General features: G+C 40.8%; 2 protein-coding genes and 1 non-coding gene across 11 annotated transcripts; 2 read left to right on the top strand and 1 right to left on the bottom strand.

The window, feature by feature from the left end:
• Window positions 1–1389: 1389 nt before the first annotated feature.
• Window positions 1390–6965, top strand: LOC135677183 (endoglucanase 9-like). Of its 2 annotated transcripts, none has more exons than XM_065189205.1 (7): window positions 1390–1541; window positions 1654–4577; window positions 4706–5013; window positions 5137–5595; window positions 5802–5937; window positions 6011–6183; window positions 6257–6965. In XM_065189205.1, exons 2-7 carry the CDS (start codon window positions 4181–4183, stop codon window positions 6653–6655), a joined length of 1872 nt encoding a protein of 623 aa, XP_065045277.1. In that variant the 5' UTR covers window positions 1390–1541; window positions 1654–4180; the 3' UTR covers window positions 6656–6965. The 2 variants fall into 2 exon arrangements, with proteins under 2 accessions (XP_065045277.1, XP_065045278.1); XM_065189206.1 differs by having other exon boundaries at window positions 1398–1541; window positions 1660–4577.
• Window positions 6966–8128: 1163 nt separating this feature from the next.
• Window positions 8129–17952, top strand: LOC103989661 (probable NOT transcription complex subunit VIP2). 8 transcript variants are annotated; one of them, XM_065189201.1, is made up of 16 exons: window positions 8129–8269; window positions 8358–8413; window positions 8592–8657; window positions 11067–11210; window positions 13380–13482; window positions 13559–13740; window positions 13958–14318; window positions 15086–15289; window positions 15376–15474; window positions 15883–15968; window positions 16052–16228; window positions 16329–16760; window positions 16840–16892; window positions 16972–17013; window positions 17586–17730; window positions 17806–17952. In XM_065189201.1, exons 4-16 carry the CDS (start codon window positions 11193–11195, stop codon window positions 17878–17880), a joined length of 1977 nt encoding a protein of 658 aa, XP_065045273.1. In that variant the 5' UTR covers window positions 8129–8269; window positions 8358–8413; window positions 8592–8657; window positions 11067–11192; the 3' UTR covers window positions 17881–17952. The 8 variants fall into 8 exon arrangements, with proteins under 8 accessions (XP_065045273.1, XP_018683741.2, XP_018683740.2 ...); XM_018828196.2 differs by having other exon boundaries at window positions 8589–8657; XM_018828195.2 differs by having other exon boundaries at window positions 8557–8657.
• LOC135677965 (small nucleolar RNA snoR35) lies at window positions 13408–13482 on the bottom strand. Its single transcript, XR_010514794.1, has one exon. It is a non-coding gene; the product is annotated as a small nucleolar RNA snoR35 (small nucleolar RNA).
• Window positions 17953–18063: the final 111 nt, after the last annotated feature.

The following is an 18063-nucleotide window of genomic DNA, read 5'->3' as shown; positions in this document are numbered from 1 at the left end:
TCAGATACCCGCTTCCACAACTCAGTGCTCCATCACCGCATTGGTTCATCTGATTCAAACATGGCCATTGTTGTCGAGGGGCCGAGCTTGTAGGCGTATGGTTCAGAGAACACATGGGCAGCGGCAACGAAGTGGACGGCAAATGAAGCACGTCTTGTTGGTTCAGGAGAAAAGATCGTACTGACCGAATGATCCATTCTTCGATGGGAGACTTTTTGATTCCAGGCGCAGGAAAACACCAATGGAGTTGGATTGATGATCCAACACTCTTGTCTCCTTTTATCGTATCGTGTGGACAACTCTGCCTCAGCATTTTGGACCTTATTTTACAGGGAATGGGGAGGATCGAGTGGAGAAGATGGTAGAGTGGACAGACTGAGCTGCAGGAGCATGTCACCGCGCAGCTTGCGAGGACTAAAGGCTGAATGAGATGGGGAGGTGCAGTGAAGGACTCGAGCTCTCTGGTCCAATGACAGAAGCGAGAACTTTAGAGAGAGGTGATAAGAAGAAAGGCAGATGTTGCTCTTGAATCATCATAAGTCACACAGCTGTAAGGTTTCGTTTGACTTTAATATGGACTCGACTGTGGCCTCCGCTCAAAGGTAAAGATTTTATTATCTGTTCACAGAACATTAAGATTCTCAAGACATTTACGTAGACGATTGTCTCACGTACGATATAGAAGAACACTACCGTCAAAAGCAGCCATCTCAATACCTAACGTACTCATCTCTTCCTCAGTACATGTCGTGCTCATCTCTTCTCTTCCACGTGAAACAGGGGAACTTCTCAACAGAGGCGCGGTCGCATGAACATCGAGGCTTGATGGGGAGATTCGCGTTCAGCGGTGAGCTGATTGGGTCGTCGGCTGCACCGCATCGACCGAAGCGGTGTCAACGCACGCCGGGAAGCAGCGTCGGCGGCTTCGACGTCGATGGCGTTGAGGGGATGATTTGCCCTGGCTTGACAGGGAGAGCGTCAGGATATCGTGGACCGAAAGCTGTTTGTTGAAATGAGGTGGAAGACGACGACCGTCCACCGTGTTTACTCACCGCATTTGCCTTTGTGGCCGACTGCTCCACTGCATGGCCGGAATGAATCACCCCTGAGGCATTAAAGGGGTCGGTCGTCTCTCACAAGCCTGCCTATGTGGCGCCCAGCTTACGTGTCTGCGAAGAGTAAATTGCCAAATAAAATAATATCTAGAGTACACGTCAGTTGACATATTTGAAGGGGTGACTGTGTAGTGTTGATTGAGACAAAGCTATGTTCGCAGCTAGACTGAATCACTCCTGACATTTTCAAGGGTGATTTGGCACCCCCGGACTCATCATGGGCCGATTCCGTCGTCTTTAAAGGAAGGGGGGTCGTTCAAATTCTCCGAGGCGGAGGGAATGGGCGGGAATCTCTCCTTCCCTTTCGGCCTCGATGCCGACGGCTGTGCCTCTCCTCCTGGCGATCGCTCCCGCAGCGGAAAGAAAACTCGAGTCTTCGGTGCTCTCGCTATTGCGATCAAGAAATCTGGGAGAAGCCCTGTCGCGGTAGGTTCTTGCCCCGCTCCACCGATCTCCTCTCCATCTCTTGATCTGCTTCTGCTTTGATCTCCGTTAGACTTCTTTGTTTCTTCTCTTTTGCTTCCGCTTTGGTGATTAGGTGCAGAGATTCTTTCGGCATTTCGGCTCTTTCGAAGAAGAAATCCTTTGACGGTCATGGCTACTGGAACTGCGATTCGATATGGTAAATGATTCCTCATCACAAACAAACACATATCTGCGATTGATTTAGTAACGAGAAACATCGTCGATTTAATTGGTAATGACATACGTATATATTCATCATTTTAGACACCAAAGAGGCTCTGTTTGTAAAGCCTATTTTTATGGTGATTTTTCTTTTTTTTTTTGCACTTCAAACACCATTACATGTGTATATTAGTCTCTTCCTCTCGATCACTAACTATGCTTGAGATGTTACAAAAGATCAACCAATATATTATCCTTAAGACGTTAGTAACGAAGAGGTGGGATGAATCTGGTAAGTGAATACAGGAGTGCCCCTCCTATTCAACTGTAACTAGATCTCCTCAATGTCGCATAAAATATTAGGTGAGATTATGTCGATCGAGGATCGACCTCACCCCATCAACATGTCTCGGAAATAAGTTATCCTTTGGATTAGAAAAAAAGGGATGTTCTAAGATTCTTGACCTCTAAGGCCAATTTCAAGAAGAGTCAAATCCAAGTATTGTAGTTTCTATGAAGATCTTGTCCATAATAATGACTGACATGATCTGAAGGAGCAAATAGAGAGTTGGGTCTTGTTATTAACAACTTGATTCCCATGTCCTCCTCCCTCTCGGGATTCACTACCAATACCATCGCCACCCTCGGCATCGTTAACCTTTTGAGTTAAACTTCACTCTAAGACAGTGTTGATCAAGTTTACGGTGGTTGACATTCTCTTAGTATGCGACATAACATAATCATCGGTTTGTCGATACTAAATGAGCTATGGGCAATAGTATCCACTTATCACATGTTCATGAAGTTCCCACAAGGTCGAGAGGTGGGGAATTGAGAGATAATATGAGAGAGTCTCAACAATGCTACCTCACGATAATGTCTCTACAAAATAAGTTATACATTGAGTCAATATTGATGGACCATAGAAAACGACCTAAGTTGATCCCTCACATTGAGCTGGTTGAGTCACTCCAAGAGATGCTATCGGACTAAGCCAAGTTGGATCGGATCAACATTCGAGGAGCATAGCCAAGTGCAGCTCATCAATTTTCTTTGAGCAAATGATGGGAAGAAGAATATCTATCCCTTAATCATAACTCACCACTCGACGTGACTCGGGTGATATGGCGATTACCTAAACCTAGCAATGGTTATAAACCCATAAGAGGATATTTGGCTTACATGGCATAATAGTTCCTTAGGCTTGGCTTATCACAATGGCTAGTCTATTTATTATTACACAAGACTACATGAACTTTTTCCCACCTTGATCCTAATTTGAGTATAGGAGTGACCGAACCAAGCACCCCTATCGGGGTTTGATCTTCTTATAGGTCGATTGTCAAGCAAGCATATAAGTGCTCGAACCAATCTCTCGGACATTCTTAAGCACCTACGCAATGACCCAGGATCGAGTCGAGCTAACGGAGACAACATCAATCGTTCCCATCAATTAAGTAAAAATATAAGATAAATCGGATGGGATTAGAAATAGAATCCAAATGCAATAAAATTAGAAATTAGAAATCGGATCGGACTTTAAATTCGGATCGGACTTTAAATTCACTTCCAAAAAGAGTATGGTCTTTAGTACCAAATAAAAAAAAAAGATAAAACAATAAAATTACCAACATTTATCCGGTGGTGCATCTTTTGTGTGACCCGCATTTTGTTGCACCATTTTTCTCTTTCTGTTCTACTATGTATTGTGTTCGTATCCTACCATATGACAACCCTTGATTAACTCAAAAAATCCCTTTATTTCTTTTGTCAATTTTGTACATCACATTACATTGTTTCCTTGGAGTTTATTGAGTTCTAACTATATCTTAATTGTGGTGCCTAATACATTTGTTAATCCATATAAAGAACATTTTTATATTTAAATTTAATATAATAAATAAATAATATTATGTAGACTAACGAACTCCCATTCCCTCCCAAGATTGCCCCATTCCCATGTGATCTCCACCGCTGGTCCCCTTACCACCGCACCCCTCAGCTCTCTCTTGCACTCCACGGCACGCCAAACATCCTCACGTCAAGCCTTCCACGGCGTTTACCCGTCGTTGACCCCCCCGAGAGCCCCTGTCCCAATCCATGTCTTCCTTTTCTTCTACGTAATACTACTGACTGTTGCTCTGTCACTGCTCCTTCTGTTGCCTGGTGTCGCCGTTCCCATTCGATATCCAAACTGCGGAGCGAAAGCTCCCTTACACCCACCCCATCCCACCAGATATCTATTGATCTCGTCACTGACTTCATTCTCGGAGTAGGGAGAGATCTTTGTTTCAGGTTGCGTTGCTTTCAATCGTCTTCTCCTCATTCTCTTACCCAACAAACGTCTGGTGTCGAACGTTTAAAGAGGGGGAGAAGGGAAGACGAGGGAGCAGAAAAGTTGCCATTTTGAGGTGCGAAGAAGGGAGGGCAGGGGAAGGATGAGTATGTACGGCCGTGATCCATGGGGCGGGCCACTGGAGATCTCGCACGCCGACTCCGCCACCGATGACGATCGGAGCCGGAACCTGGACTCGGACCGGGCGGCGATGTCGACCACGTCGCGGCAGCTGGATGAGACGCAGCAGAGCTGGCTCCTCGCCGCGCCCGGGGACCAGGGGACGAAGAAGAAGAACAAGTACGTGGACCTGGGGTGCCTCATCGTTAGCCGCAAGCTCTTTCTTTGGACCGTCGGCACCGTCGTCGCCACCGCCGTGCTGGCCGGGTTCATCACCCTCATCGTCAAGACCATCCCCCGCCACCACCGGCCCCGCCCGCCCCCGGACAACTACACGCTCGCCCTCCACAAGGCGCTCATGTTCTTCAACGCGCAGAGATGTGAGGACCCGACCCACATCCCTCCTCCCCCCAATGCGTGCAGTGATCTCTCCCAAAGATCGTATCTTGATGTGCTATGTCAACAAAAGATCAAACTCTGATGCGATATATTACGCTTTTCTTTGTAGCCGGCCCAATCCCCAAGCACAACAATGTGTCGTGGAGGGGAAATTCCGGGATGAGGGATGGCCTCTCCGATCCGTCCTATGGGAAGAGCCTGGTGGGCGGATACTATGATGCGGGCGACGCCATCAAGTTCAACTTCCCAGCCTCTTTCGCCATGACCATGCTCAGCTGGAGCGTGATCGAGTACAGTGCCAAGTACGAGGCCGCCGGAGAACTCGGCCATGTGAAGGAAATCATCAAGTGGGGCGCAGACTACCTCCTCAAGACCTTCAATGCCTCCGCGGACACAATCGACCGGATCGCTGCCCAGGTAGCAAAAAAGCAGAAGCTTTTGCGATCGAATTCTGTAAATGGTACTAGGCAAATACATGGTTTAATCTGACGAAAAGAAAGTCTGAGTAAATCTGATAAATGCATGGAAAATTTATGACAGGTTGGTGAGGGGGATACTTCGGGAGGCACAACGCCGAACGACCATTACTGCTGGATGAGACCAGAGGACATGGACTACCCGAGGCCAGTCTACGAGTGCCACAGTTGCTCGGATCTCGCCGCCGAGATGGCGGCTGCTCTGGCGGCAGCATCCATTGTGTTCAAGGACAGCAAGACCTACTCAAAGAAGCTTGTCCACGGTGCCACGACGCTCTTCAAGTTTTCGAGGGATCAGAGGGGGCGGTACACCTCCGGTGGCTCTGATGCATCATTCTTCTACAATTCCACTAGTTATTGGGACGAGTTCGTGTGGGGTGGAGCATGGATGTACCTTGCGACGGGCAATGCCACTTACCTTAAACTAGCTACTCATCCGACCCTCGCAAAGCATGCAGGTGCATTCTGGGGTGGTCCAGATTATGGAGTCTTCAGCTGGGACAACAAGCTCACCGGTGCTCAAGTAAGCATGAACTTGTACATTTTTCTGTTCTTTAATCTTGTTTTTGAGTTTTGTGGTCTGCTATGCAATGCCTGAAGTTTTTGCTCCATCAAGAAAATGCTGTTGTCTAAGGATAACTCGATCGAATTCTGCGAAAGCTTCAACATCGCGTGAAGTTTCATGTGACCATCTTCAGCGTTCTCACATTCCTATTATTCTCCATCCAGGTGCTTCTCAGCAGACTGAGGCTGTTCCTGAGTCCAGGCTATCCTTACGAAGAAATATTGAGAACCTTTCACAATCAGACTGGAATCATCATGTGCTCGTATCTTCCAGTTTTTACCACTTTCAACAGGACACGAGGTTTGCGATGATGCGTGTGCACATTTACATTCTATCTTCTCCGACAAACCTATTCATGAAAATATTCGGGCAGGGGGTTTGATACAGCTCAACCACGGAAGACCGCAGCCCCTTCAGTACGCAGTCAATGCAGCTTTTCTTGCGGCCATCTACAGTGATTATCTTGAAGCTGCTGATACTCCAGGATGGTATTGTGGCCCAAATTTCTTCTCTACGGGGGTTCTGCGTGATTTTGCTAGGACCCAGGTACGTTCCTTTCAACCATATATAGTCTTCTGCTCTGCATCACATACAATAAGCTTTTCTCTGTATGTGGCAGATTGACTATATATTGGGAAAAAATCCTCAAAAAATGAGTTACGTTGTTGGATTTGGAGCACGTTATCCTAAGCATGTTCATCACCGAGGTGCATCCATCCCTAAGAACGGGGTAAAGTATAATTGCAAAGGTGGATGGAAGTGGAGGGATACCAAAAAGCCAAATCCCAACACAATCGTCGGTGCGATGGTCGCTGGCCCTGATAGACATGATGGCTTCCGAGATGTTCGCACTAACTACAATTACACCGAGCCAACGATCGCAGGCAATGCCGGCTTAGTTGCTGCCCTGGTGGCTTTGTCTGGTGAGGGCAATGGAGTGGACAAGAACACTATATTCTCTGCGGTTCCACCGATGTTTCCCACTCCGCCACCACCTCCAGCACCGTGGAAACCATGAGCAAGAAGACAGCAGTTATCGGCATGCCACGATCACAATTATATGGAAGATCCAACGACATGGAGAGCAAAGACAAAGCCTTGTGCCGCAAGTACCATTTCCTCGTGCCACAAATTCACAAATGGAACGCAGCGCCTATTTCTTTTTCGTCCGCAATACAACTTCATTTTTTTGTGTTTACAGATGTAATAATGTGTGTGAAATTTCAACGGATGCAATTAGTTTATTCCTTTAGTTCTTCGTTACATCTGAAAGCAATGTCAAAACTTGTAGTATTTTGTCTTCAAGGAAATGATAGTTGCTTTTTTCAGGCATTTCTTCATTGTGGGATTGAATTTACCGAGAAATCGGTCTACTTGTGAGTATGTGGCCAATTGGTGTTTGGCAAAGAAGGATGTGTGTGTCGACTTCAACTGATTATACCACACTGTTATTTTGGCCGTCAATTGAATCGTATCAGAGGTGCCAATCATGACTGCTTCCGCTAAGCTTTGTCAATCATCTACTTTTGTTTAAATAAATCAATTGTTTCCCTCCAATCATGATTTGTTTACACTAATTTTCCTACTATTATCAAAACATAAACCCATGATGGCAAGTTTTGTTGGGATAAATATATAAATCTTAGAGTCTCTCTTTCAAAATTAATTGGGATATAAGGATTATATCACTATGCATAATATCCAAAATCTCCCCAAGTAATCACAGCAAGAATCTACTGTAGATTTTGATAAGGCATATTTTGGGTTTAGGCCACATCATGGTCAATGCCCTGCAACGCTACAGCCAAGTCAACAAGAGGAACACCCCCACTGACGCTCGTCGGAGGGGCTAAAGTCGATAATTACTCGACGAAGGCCATCCTTGCAGAAAAGTGGCCACCCCCAAGCCACAAGCATTCCGACCTGGGAGCCATCGACCAGCATCCCGACGACGAGCCGCCAACCGACGTCCAGGCCGAGAGACACTGATCAACATTCCGACGTTGACACCCTGGTTCCGAGGGCTTGACCGACCTTGGCAACCAGCTCAGTCGATCGAAGACTCCTGAAATCGACCCATGGACTAGACCGTGCTGACTCATTAGCCACGACGCATCAGTTCACCAATAGATCTGATGTAACATAAGATGAGAACACCCCCTTTATTAGATCTAGATTTAGATTAAAAGAGAGATAAGTTATCGACTATTAAAGCTTAATATGGGCTGTCAGCCCAACAAGATCGACGAAAGCAGCAGTTATATAGCTTGCGATTGACATAACCTTCTTTATAACGTCTGTAACAGTTGTTGTGTTCCTATGTTATAATACGTGACACAACAGCACGGCTCAGGTGTAGTTGGGCTGGGTTGGGTGCCGATCGAGCCGGCCCAGTATCAGCCGTGAATGGGCTGGTCTAGGCTAGCAACCGGGACAGATCTTGGGCCGGGTCTTTAAAGAAGGGGGTTTCCTTTAAACGACCTTTCGTTCCTTTGTTGACGAGAGAGAGAGAGAGAGAGAGAGAGAGACAGAGAGAGAGAGAGAGGCGGTTGCCCGTCGATCTGCCGCGGCACTCCCATTTCGTCTTCGCCTCCTTCGTCGAGGCGCTCGCTACTCTTCTTTGCGTTCTTGGGTATGAATCGATTCTTCTCCGTGTTCCTCTGTATCTTTCTTTCTTTCTTGGCGGTTAGATGGTTCTTTGTGGATGGATCTTGCTCTAGGGTTTTGATCGAGAGTGGTCCTGCACGCGTTGAATCTTTTCGGGATGCTTCGTGAGGTAAGAAGTTGGCCCTCGGTCGGTCGTGATTCGCGTTCTTTTCCCCATTTGAGAGATGTAGGCATTGGAAAGTTCCGGATCTTTGTACTCGTTTTTTGATTTTGATCAGTCTTTCACGTATGTTTATCCAACCACCATGAAAGGTAAACAGATTCTTAATGAAATATTCCGGCAGAAGGTTATTTCGAGCGACGCATCTGAACCGGCTCGTTGGCGCTGAAAGCTGATATCCCATGAACCTAGAGTAAGATTTATGTTGGGAAGCGAATGTCGAATCTTCATTATCTGTCAATTTCAGATGTATGTTGAAAGTTCAAGAAAGAGCGATTGAAGGGTATATCCGGGAACTAATTTGATTTTATGCTTCAAACAGCAATTATAGAAGCTGTTTATTTATTGAGACTGTTAATGGAAAAATATAGAGAGAATAAGGAAGATTTGCATATATTTTTATTGTTTTCAGAAATGGTTATAATAGAGTTTCTAAAGATTTAGTACAGTAGGTTTTGGATAACCAGTATCCAGTGATTATATTAATACTATTAATAATATTTATAGCATATTAATTATTATTATTATTATTAGGACTGTAGTAATGTAAGTAGCAAATTGCCTGTAATAATAAGGTGACACCAACACTGTCCTTATCTTTTTATATTTTTAAAGGATGAAGATACCAGCAATGTACAAGATAAACCTTCCTGGTGCTTCATGGTGCATATTAATTTGTTGATGATATTATTTTAGAATAATGTTAGAAAATAAAGTTCTTAAATTAAATAGGACTAAGAAATATATGAAATGCAATTCTAGCAATATTAAGAGAATAATTGAGGCGCAGTTAAGATGGATGACTAGAAAGTTTGTGGAAGTAAAGGTTTGATGGAAGGCGATATCAATTAAGATATTTTTCATAAAGTTAAAATAGTATAATTAAAATGGGTCTGGTTATTGAGAGTTTTGTGTGATCATCATGTGCCTTTAGACTATAAGACAAATGCAAGGTAAACTGTGTTAGGCGGTGGTATCGCCCAGTGCAGGCGGTGGTATCGCCGGTACTCCGAAATTTTGGGGATTTGAATTTTGGCTCGAAGATTTGAAGTCATTTGGGGTCTATAAATACCCCAACTATTCCTGCATGGAGTAGTAAGAAAAGTGAACAAAAACTCTATGTTTCTAGAGTTGAAAACCCTTGTAAAGTATAGAGTTCCTCCTCCTAAAATTTAGAAATCGTTCTAAGGGAGAGTGTGAGGGAAGCTTTGTAAAAAGAGGGTATAAAGGTTCTCTTCTGAGCCTGCAAAAGGAGAATAAAGTTGTAAGAAGGAGGTTGTTCTTCGTCTATTAAAGGAAAATAGTTAGTGGATGCCGATGGCCTCGACGAAAGAGGAATCGGTGGAGTGGATGTAGGTCACGACGACCGAACCACTATAACTCGGTTTGTATTTACTTCTTGCAATTTACATTTACTACAAACTACCTTTCTTTACTTGCTTTACATCCACTACACTCTTTCATATGCTTTCAAGTTAACATCTTCCGAAACGAGTTTAATCGCAACGAGATTTTGAACCGACGTAATTTTTACTTACCACTACACTAATTCACTCCCCCCCTCTTAGTGCTGACTCGTTCCTAACAAAGGAGGCGATGGCTGAGGAGAGGGGGAGGTGAGATTGTGAGATTAACTGAGAAAAAAAAGAAGAAAAAAGGAGGTTGTAAATGAACCGATAGTAGTCGTCGAGGAGAGGAATGGTGAATATGATGAAAGATAAGGAGTGCGATTACAGTTGAGGAGATTGAGAGGTAGGCATGACTAAAGGTAGGGGTAATTACATATGAAAAATATTATCACATGTAATTAGTTATGTTTAGAATTTTGATCTTTACACTTTAAAAATTATATTGATATCTTTATATTTATGAAAGTAAATTGGTACAAGGAATGTAGAAGAAAAATCATTTAAATCCTAAGAGCATGTTCAAATGAGACGTATAAATGTCCTAGTTAAATAAGATGAATCAAGTAGGACTATTAGTACTCTATTGCAAAGATAGAGAGATTTCAGAGAACTTTAATAGAAATACAATGCTTAATCTAATCTAATTAGTGATATTGTTCTCCGCAGATCTTAATGATAGGGAAAGATCCGTGTAGACCATAGAGATTTGTTGTTGGTTAAAGGTTCCTGGTCTTGTTTCTGGGTTGTTCAAGTCTTGATTTTATGGATTTCTTTTATGATTTGACTGATCAAAAGAAAAAAGGTTCTAATGAGGCATCTTGGAAAATGCATCCTATATTTGTTTGAAGAAATGTGAGATTGATGGAATGGACAAAAGTGTTTTGTGGAAAATCACCTGTCTTTCCTGCATTTATGTTTAATTTTCTTTTGGAAGAAAAAGAAGAGGAAATGTACCTGAACAACTAACATATTAGTTATAAAACTAACCACAGAAGTTCTTGCTGATTGCAGTAGTTTTTAATTCTGTAGTTGTAAATTTCAGTCATTATTACTTGAGATACTTAAATTTTTAATTCTGTAAATTTGGAGCTTTTGTAAACTGTCACCATTCCTTACAATGATATTGCTTGTTCAAATTGCTTCATGGGGTTTCATTTCTAATTTCCTAATTAAAAATTGCTTTAATTTTTCAGCTCCAGACAAGGATAGCAGGCAACAAGAATTAGAAATCTGGGAAGCTTTTAATCAATGTTTAGCATAATGAAGCATAGCTACATCTGGAATTGAGTTCACCTTGAGTGCTTCTAACAAAATCTTCAATGTCTGGGCTACTTAATGTAATTTCTACATATTTTGACTTTGCCAGTACATATTACTTGCATTACATGACTTGTTTGCATGGTTTAATAGTGAAAGTTCAGATGGCCTTTAATCATAATCTTCAATTCTGTTAGTTGCCTCTTGTTTCTATATACCAAGTCACACTTTGCACTAATATTTACAGTTCTTGCTTAATTAATTTGCTCCTCGTCATTTTCTATTTGACATGACTTTGATAAGTTAAGCTATATTTATCTTGTGTTTCAAGCACATGGACAATGTACCATGAGAAGCATTTGCTTTCGTACATGTTTGTCTAATTCATGCGTTTTTTAAAGCTGTGTAGTGTCAAGCAAGGTTGAAAATCTCAGCGTGGTATCAATTTCAATTCTTTATTGGATCAATATGGTACTGACAACCAGGTGGTATACTGACATGGATGGGCCAATATCACTGAAAATAATAAATATGGACTGATGTTGATTATTGGATGAACCAGTAGATACCGGTTGATATGTATTGGTCCAATTGGTACTTGAAACCTTGGCATGAAGCTTGCCTGATGGCCTATTTTCTTGTCATTTTGGAGTGTATTGGTTTGACTGCTATTTGAATCCTTGGTGTCCAGCTCACCTGTTGGCCTTTCTTTTTGTCATTTACCTAATGAGGCACACTAATTTCTGGTATTCACAAAGGACTACTAATATGCACTATTGTTCATCCACCTGTGATGCTTGACAATTTTTCTGCTCACATTAAACATAGCTATAATGTTTTGACTCCGAATTCTATTTTTTTGGTTTTGTCAAGTTTTATTAAGTAAATTACAATGCTTTGCAGGTTTTTTCTGTTGATATTCTTTCAAGATTCTAGATATATGCCAGCCAATCCTCTCATACCTCTGTATATGAGTTTTGACCCCTGATGTGACAGTGTGACCTTATAAATTCTGAAGCATAGCCATTTCAGTCGAAAACCCTTTATCTGTCACATACATCTATTCATATAGAATGTTTCAGTACTCTATGCACTTTGTAATTCACATGATTTTTTTCAGTTCCCATTATATTGATCCTTATAATGCTTGAAACTTTGTATGCTGCCTAGTTGCATGTCAAAATTCTGAAAGGTCTTAGCCTTTTTTATTTTGGTTAAATTGCATTTGATACAATTTTTTCCTTGATGGGTAGCAGACTCCTGTGCTGATATCTTTATATGTCTGTTTATGTGGAAGATTTTGTTTATGTGGCAGATGGAACTATTGTAGAAACATAAATTGGTTATTGCTTGCTTGTATGGGTATTGTAGAAACTAGAAACTTTGTGTTTTCCCAAGCTATCTGCAGCTTAATGTTATGCATTACAAATACTTGTTGCAAGCTGTACATTGCTTAGACATGTATTTTGAAGGGCAATATTTATGTAACTGTAGTATGTGTTTGCTTATATTATGGATATCTTGCTGTGTATATTTGTATTTAAAGATTCCATTTCTGTTTTACCTTTTCTCATCTTTCTTAGTGATGCCAAGTGCATATTTTCTTAAGTCCTATATAGCAATTCATGAAGGGAATGGAACACTATGCTAGTACATCACATTTTCTGACTCAAACTTAGCAACCTGCAAATCTTTGTGTTTTTCTCTTGGTTATTTTGCCAGATTGAAGGAATCATCATTTTCTAGTCAATCACAGATCACTTTGCTGTAAATGTTGCCACTTCAGTAAATAATTTCTGTAAGCCTTATTTGTGATCATTAAGGTAGATCTTTCTGTCTGCAAAATGGTCTTTTATTTTTGTCATTTAACTCCCATTCTTTTTTAAATTTACGTGGGTAGGAATTTTAGATCAGTTTCTGGGGTTAACTCTTAGTTAATGGTGGATCATGTAATTTTGACCAACTTTTCTGAGGCACCTTCTTCGCCTCTAGTTATATATAGTGTTAACTCTGTTGATTGGCAAAGTCCATTATTATTTCTTTTCTGGAAAGGATTTGAATTCTGGTCAGATTGGTAATCCTTTTGGAAATGATTGTTTGTTATTATGCTGTGCTCATTGGCAGTTTGTATTGAGGCAACTGAATGAGGCTATGTGCTTGTGCCTTCTCTTTTGGTTTATTCTACACCAGTATGCATGTGGATGGATGCGTGTCTTGCTTTTCTTGATAACTAGAGCTTTTGGTTTCAGACAACCCTTAATGGTTCAGCATCAAATCTCACGGACTCGACAGGTCGACCCTACACGTCGTTCTCTGCTCAGTCTGCTACATCTCCTGGATTTCATCATTCTGGTAACCAGTCTGTTTCTCGATTAATTTTCTTGAACAGATACATGTGAAATTTCTTAATTGCTAACTAAAATGGTAGTAGGTGGTTTGCAAGGACTTCATAACATTCATGGAAGTTTTAACTTGCCAAACATGCCGGGCTCATTTGCATCAAGAAATGCAGCAATGAGTGGTGTCCCATCAGGAGGTGTTCAGCAACCAGGGGGAAGTATTTCTAGTGGACGGTTTGCATCAAATAATCTTTTGGTTGCGTTATCTCAGGTCTGGGATCTATTTATTTTTAACTCTTATTGTTTCATTTTTTTAAACAATCTTTTGGTTGCATTACGTATGGTAAAAGTTTGCTTCACTAGATGCATATCTCTTGCTGCAACTAGTGACATATTAAAACTTACTCTTTAGTCTAAAGATATTTCCTTTTAACTTTTTTCTTTATGTCAATCTGCAGTTGATCCTTATATTCCCATTTTTTATGCAGATGTCTCATGGTTCTGGTGTCACAAATAGAGGGGGTATCAATGTTGTTGGAAATCATGCTTTTGGTAATAGCATGAACGGAGTTGGTGGGTCAATAACTGGTATTTCCTCAAATTCTGCTACTAGCAACCGTAATTCGGTCCCTGGCTTGGGAGTTTCTCCAGTATTGGGTAATGTAGGCCCAAGAATTCCAAACTCTATGGGAAACATTGTTGGCGCTGGTAACATGGGAAGAAGCATTAGCTCTGGAGGAATATCCATTCCGGGACTAGCTTCACGTATAAACTTAACTTCCAATAGTGGAGCAGGAAGCCTCAGTGTACAAGGACCCAACAGACTGATCAGTGGCATGCTTCAGCAGGGTAGCTCTTATTATTTCCTTGAATCTCTTTGACCTTGCATGATTTAAAAATCTTATCTTAGTGCACTACTAGACTACTAGTGTTGTCTATTTTGGAAGAAAAACTTCTTTGCAGTTTGAGTATCATTTGGTGGCAAGTTACATGAATGTTTACTGTTCTCTAGGTAAAAGTTCTAACTATTGCAGTTCATACTTCCAATGCATCTAAGGTTTCTGTCACCAATAGACAGCTTTTTGTGAGAGCAATGTTTCTGTTGTCATGCCGCGAAGTGATCAGGAAGCTTTCTTGTTTCTTGCTTAGACATTAGGAAACATCAGCAGCACTTGAATATCCTTTGTGGTAGCTTGCTTACCATGCTGTGAAGTGATCATGAAGCTTTCTTGTTTCATTGCTTCATGCATGGGAAATGAATCATGCTTGTGAGAGTGAAATTTGTGCAGGAAAGTCCTATCTTAGAAGAAAAATCCTATCCAAATCTAAGATTAATTGACATTACTAGGAACCACAGAATTTGTATTTTCAGTTACTGGTCTTACAAGTACTTTTAGTTTATTGATTCATCTTGTAATGATTGTATCAATTGTAGTTATGCAACCTTTTGTCCTGAATTTTAACTAATGTCTTTTTTCTGTAGCACTAGAGTATATGCATATGCATTTTGTGATTTGGACTATATGTTTAATATTATGAATTGCTCATCAAAATTCATGCTTCTATTTATAGTTGTAAAATAACTGTATGATTGTTTTCATTGACATCATTATCAGCACCACAAATGATTGGTATGCTTGGGAATTCTTATCCTACATCTGGAGGACAGTTATCTCAAAGTCCAGGTGGGAATAACCCATTAAGCTCTATGGGAGTGTTGAACGATCTAAATGTTGCTGACAGTTCTCCTTTTGATATGAGTGATTTTCCTCAATTAAATTCACGACCAAGTTCAGCCGGCGGTCCACAAGGGCAATTGGGTAGGTAAATGAGTCTCATAGACATGCTTATTTTCTCCAAATTTTGTCTGTTAGAATGGAGCATCAGGTGATATGTAAATTCTTAGGTACAACACGGAAGCAAGGAGGTGTTAGCTCCATTGTCCAGCAAAGTCAAGAATTTAGTATACAAAATGAAGATTTTCCAGCTTTGCCAGGAAGTAAAGGTTCTGATTCTTTTCATCTGGACTTTCTCTGCATTGTTTTCTGCTTTCTTTGTTTTCTCTTTTTAGCAATTTTTACTTCTTTAATCTGTTTTTATATCTTATCTGATTGTCATTCTGGTAGAACATGTTCTTTGATGAATTTCTAAAATGTTTACTTCGATCTATTTATAAATGAAATATAATCCATCTGGGTCTGATCGTCACTCACTATGATGTAACAGCTTTTGATGTTATTTCAAATCCTTTGGCTTTAGTACTGTAAAGAAGCGAGAGGATTTCAATCAAAGTTGAATTATTTGATTGAAATTTATTCTGGACTTTGATTATTCATATTTCATGGCCTTAGAAAGAATAATAATAATACCTTAGAGGCTTAGCTAAATTAGTATCATTTTTGTTCCTGTTTAGGTGGTAGTTCGGACTTTTCCGTGGACTTGCATCAAAAGGAACAACTTCATGAAAATATTTCCACAATGCAGCCACAAAATTTACCTGTAAGTCGAGTCATGGTGAATTTATTTGATTTACATGTCCTTAATAATTTGACAAGATCGAGTATTGGTATGTGATCAAGTAGATGTCAAGATCTGTTGGGTTTAGCTTGGGAGGAACTTATCTACCTAATCGTCAGCAACAACAACATTCTACTTCAGCCGGTGGTGGTGGTTTACCTTTTACACCTGGAAATAATCAAGATCTTCTTCGATTACATGACTCTGACTTCTTTTCTTCTCATGGAACGTATCATTCACAGGTTTATTACTGACTATTGCATTTATCTAGTAGACCATTTAATCTTTGGATTTCTCAAGTGAATGTCCTTGACAAAAAGGTTTCCCATGGACTTTGTTCAGATTCAAAACAGTGGAGCCCCTAGCATTGGTTTGAGAACCCTGAGCTCTCCAACTCCAGCTTCTGGTGTTGGAGCAGCATATGAGCAGCTCATTCAGCAGTATCAGCATCCACAAAGTCAATCTCATTTTCGGCTGCCAATGTCAGATGTTAGTCAGTCATATAGAGATCAGAACTTGAAGTCCTCTACAGGGTCACAAGTAGCTCCTGATCGGTTTGGTTTGCAGGGTTTGTTGAGTGTTATTAGGATGTATGATCCAGATCTGACATCTCTTGCATTGGGAATTGATTTAACTACATTAGGACTAAATTTAAACTCTTCAGAGGATCTTTATAAAACATTTGGTTCTCCATGGTCCGATGAGCCTGCCAAGGGAGAGCCTGACTATTGCATTCCAACTTGTTATTATTCCAAACCACCACCCCTTCTACATGTAAGCTTTTATTTTCTTGTGAGATATGAATGTACAGACTGAGTATATCATCTTATTAGATCTGTTACTGTGGATGTAGCAAGGGCATTTTTCAAAATTTCAGGTATCAACACTGTTTTACATCTTTTATAGGTATGTATTTCATCTTCTTTGTTAGTGTGTATTTCTTTACAGTCGCTGTTGCTTAAGGCCCTTTTTTGTCATCTTCCAGTATGCCAAAGGATGAAGCTCAACTCTATGCGGCTTCTGAACTGTAATCTCTCTGTCCCTTGCTCCATGTGTGTGTCAGTTTGGAAGGTTGTCGAGTCTTTTTCTATATATTTGTACAATTTAGGTAGCACTGTTGCCTGCCTTTCTTGCTGGTTTTGCCTTTGGGTTTGGTAGTCAAACTAAGTATTTTTTTTTTAATTTTTTTGTAAAGTTGCTGAAACTAGCCCTATTATTTGTGTTGACATTCCCAAAATTGATCTTCCAAGTTTATTCTTGAACATTGGTCCCTCTGTGGCTAATTTGGCACCATTTTATCATGAAGGAACCAGATGGTGTTATGCAGTTGTCTTTTGAGGTTGTTTCTATGTACAAAGAAAAAGAAAAGAAAATAAAGCTAACTGTTTCTTATCAAACAAATCATGCAGGATCTTGAGTGATTATGTTTATGCAGTGCCTGTCTTGCTGTTTATGTGTTTTCCTTCTGCTAAAATGAATATACAATCTCCAGCTTGTTTTCTTGTGATTCCATTTGACTTGGGAATTTTATTAAATTTTATGTTTGCCTTGATGTGCGTTTAATTGTCTTTAAAGTGTCTCATTAGAATTTCTTTGCAGATATGCTCGTGGATGGCTGTACCACAAAGAGCATCAGTTGTGGTTCACAAGAGTTCCAAATGTGGAACCTCTTGTTAAGACTCTCACATATGAAAGAGGAACCTACGTTTGTTTTGATCCTAACACATGGGGAACAATTCTGAAGGTTTGAAACAATCCAATCAAGCATTCTGTTGTTATTGTTGTCAATTACTGAGTGTCTCTTCTTGTTGGGTTGCAGGAGAACTTTGTTTTGCACTATGAGGCTGTCGAGAAGAAACCCATACTTCCTTCTGATCGCCCTCACCTAGCCTAAAAGTTTGCCTATGTAAAACATATCTTGTTACTGTTAGAATAAATTGATCCAATCTATTCATTTTTATACATAGCAGTCAGTGTTCCCAGTTTTTACCAACTCGGTCACAGTTTTCCTTGCAGCCGAATGTTTAGATGTAGGACTTGACTCATATAGGTAGGATATGAATTCACCTCCTGTACT

The sequence above is a fragment of the Musa acuminata genome, chromosome BXJ1-6, assembly GCF_036884655.1.
Source record: "Musa acuminata AAA Group cultivar baxijiao chromosome BXJ1-6, Cavendish_Baxijiao_AAA, whole genome shotgun sequence".
Lineage (NCBI taxonomy): Eukaryota > Viridiplantae > Streptophyta > Magnoliopsida > Zingiberales > Musaceae > Musa > Musa acuminata.
This window is presented reverse-complemented; position numbering and strand designations above follow the sequence as displayed.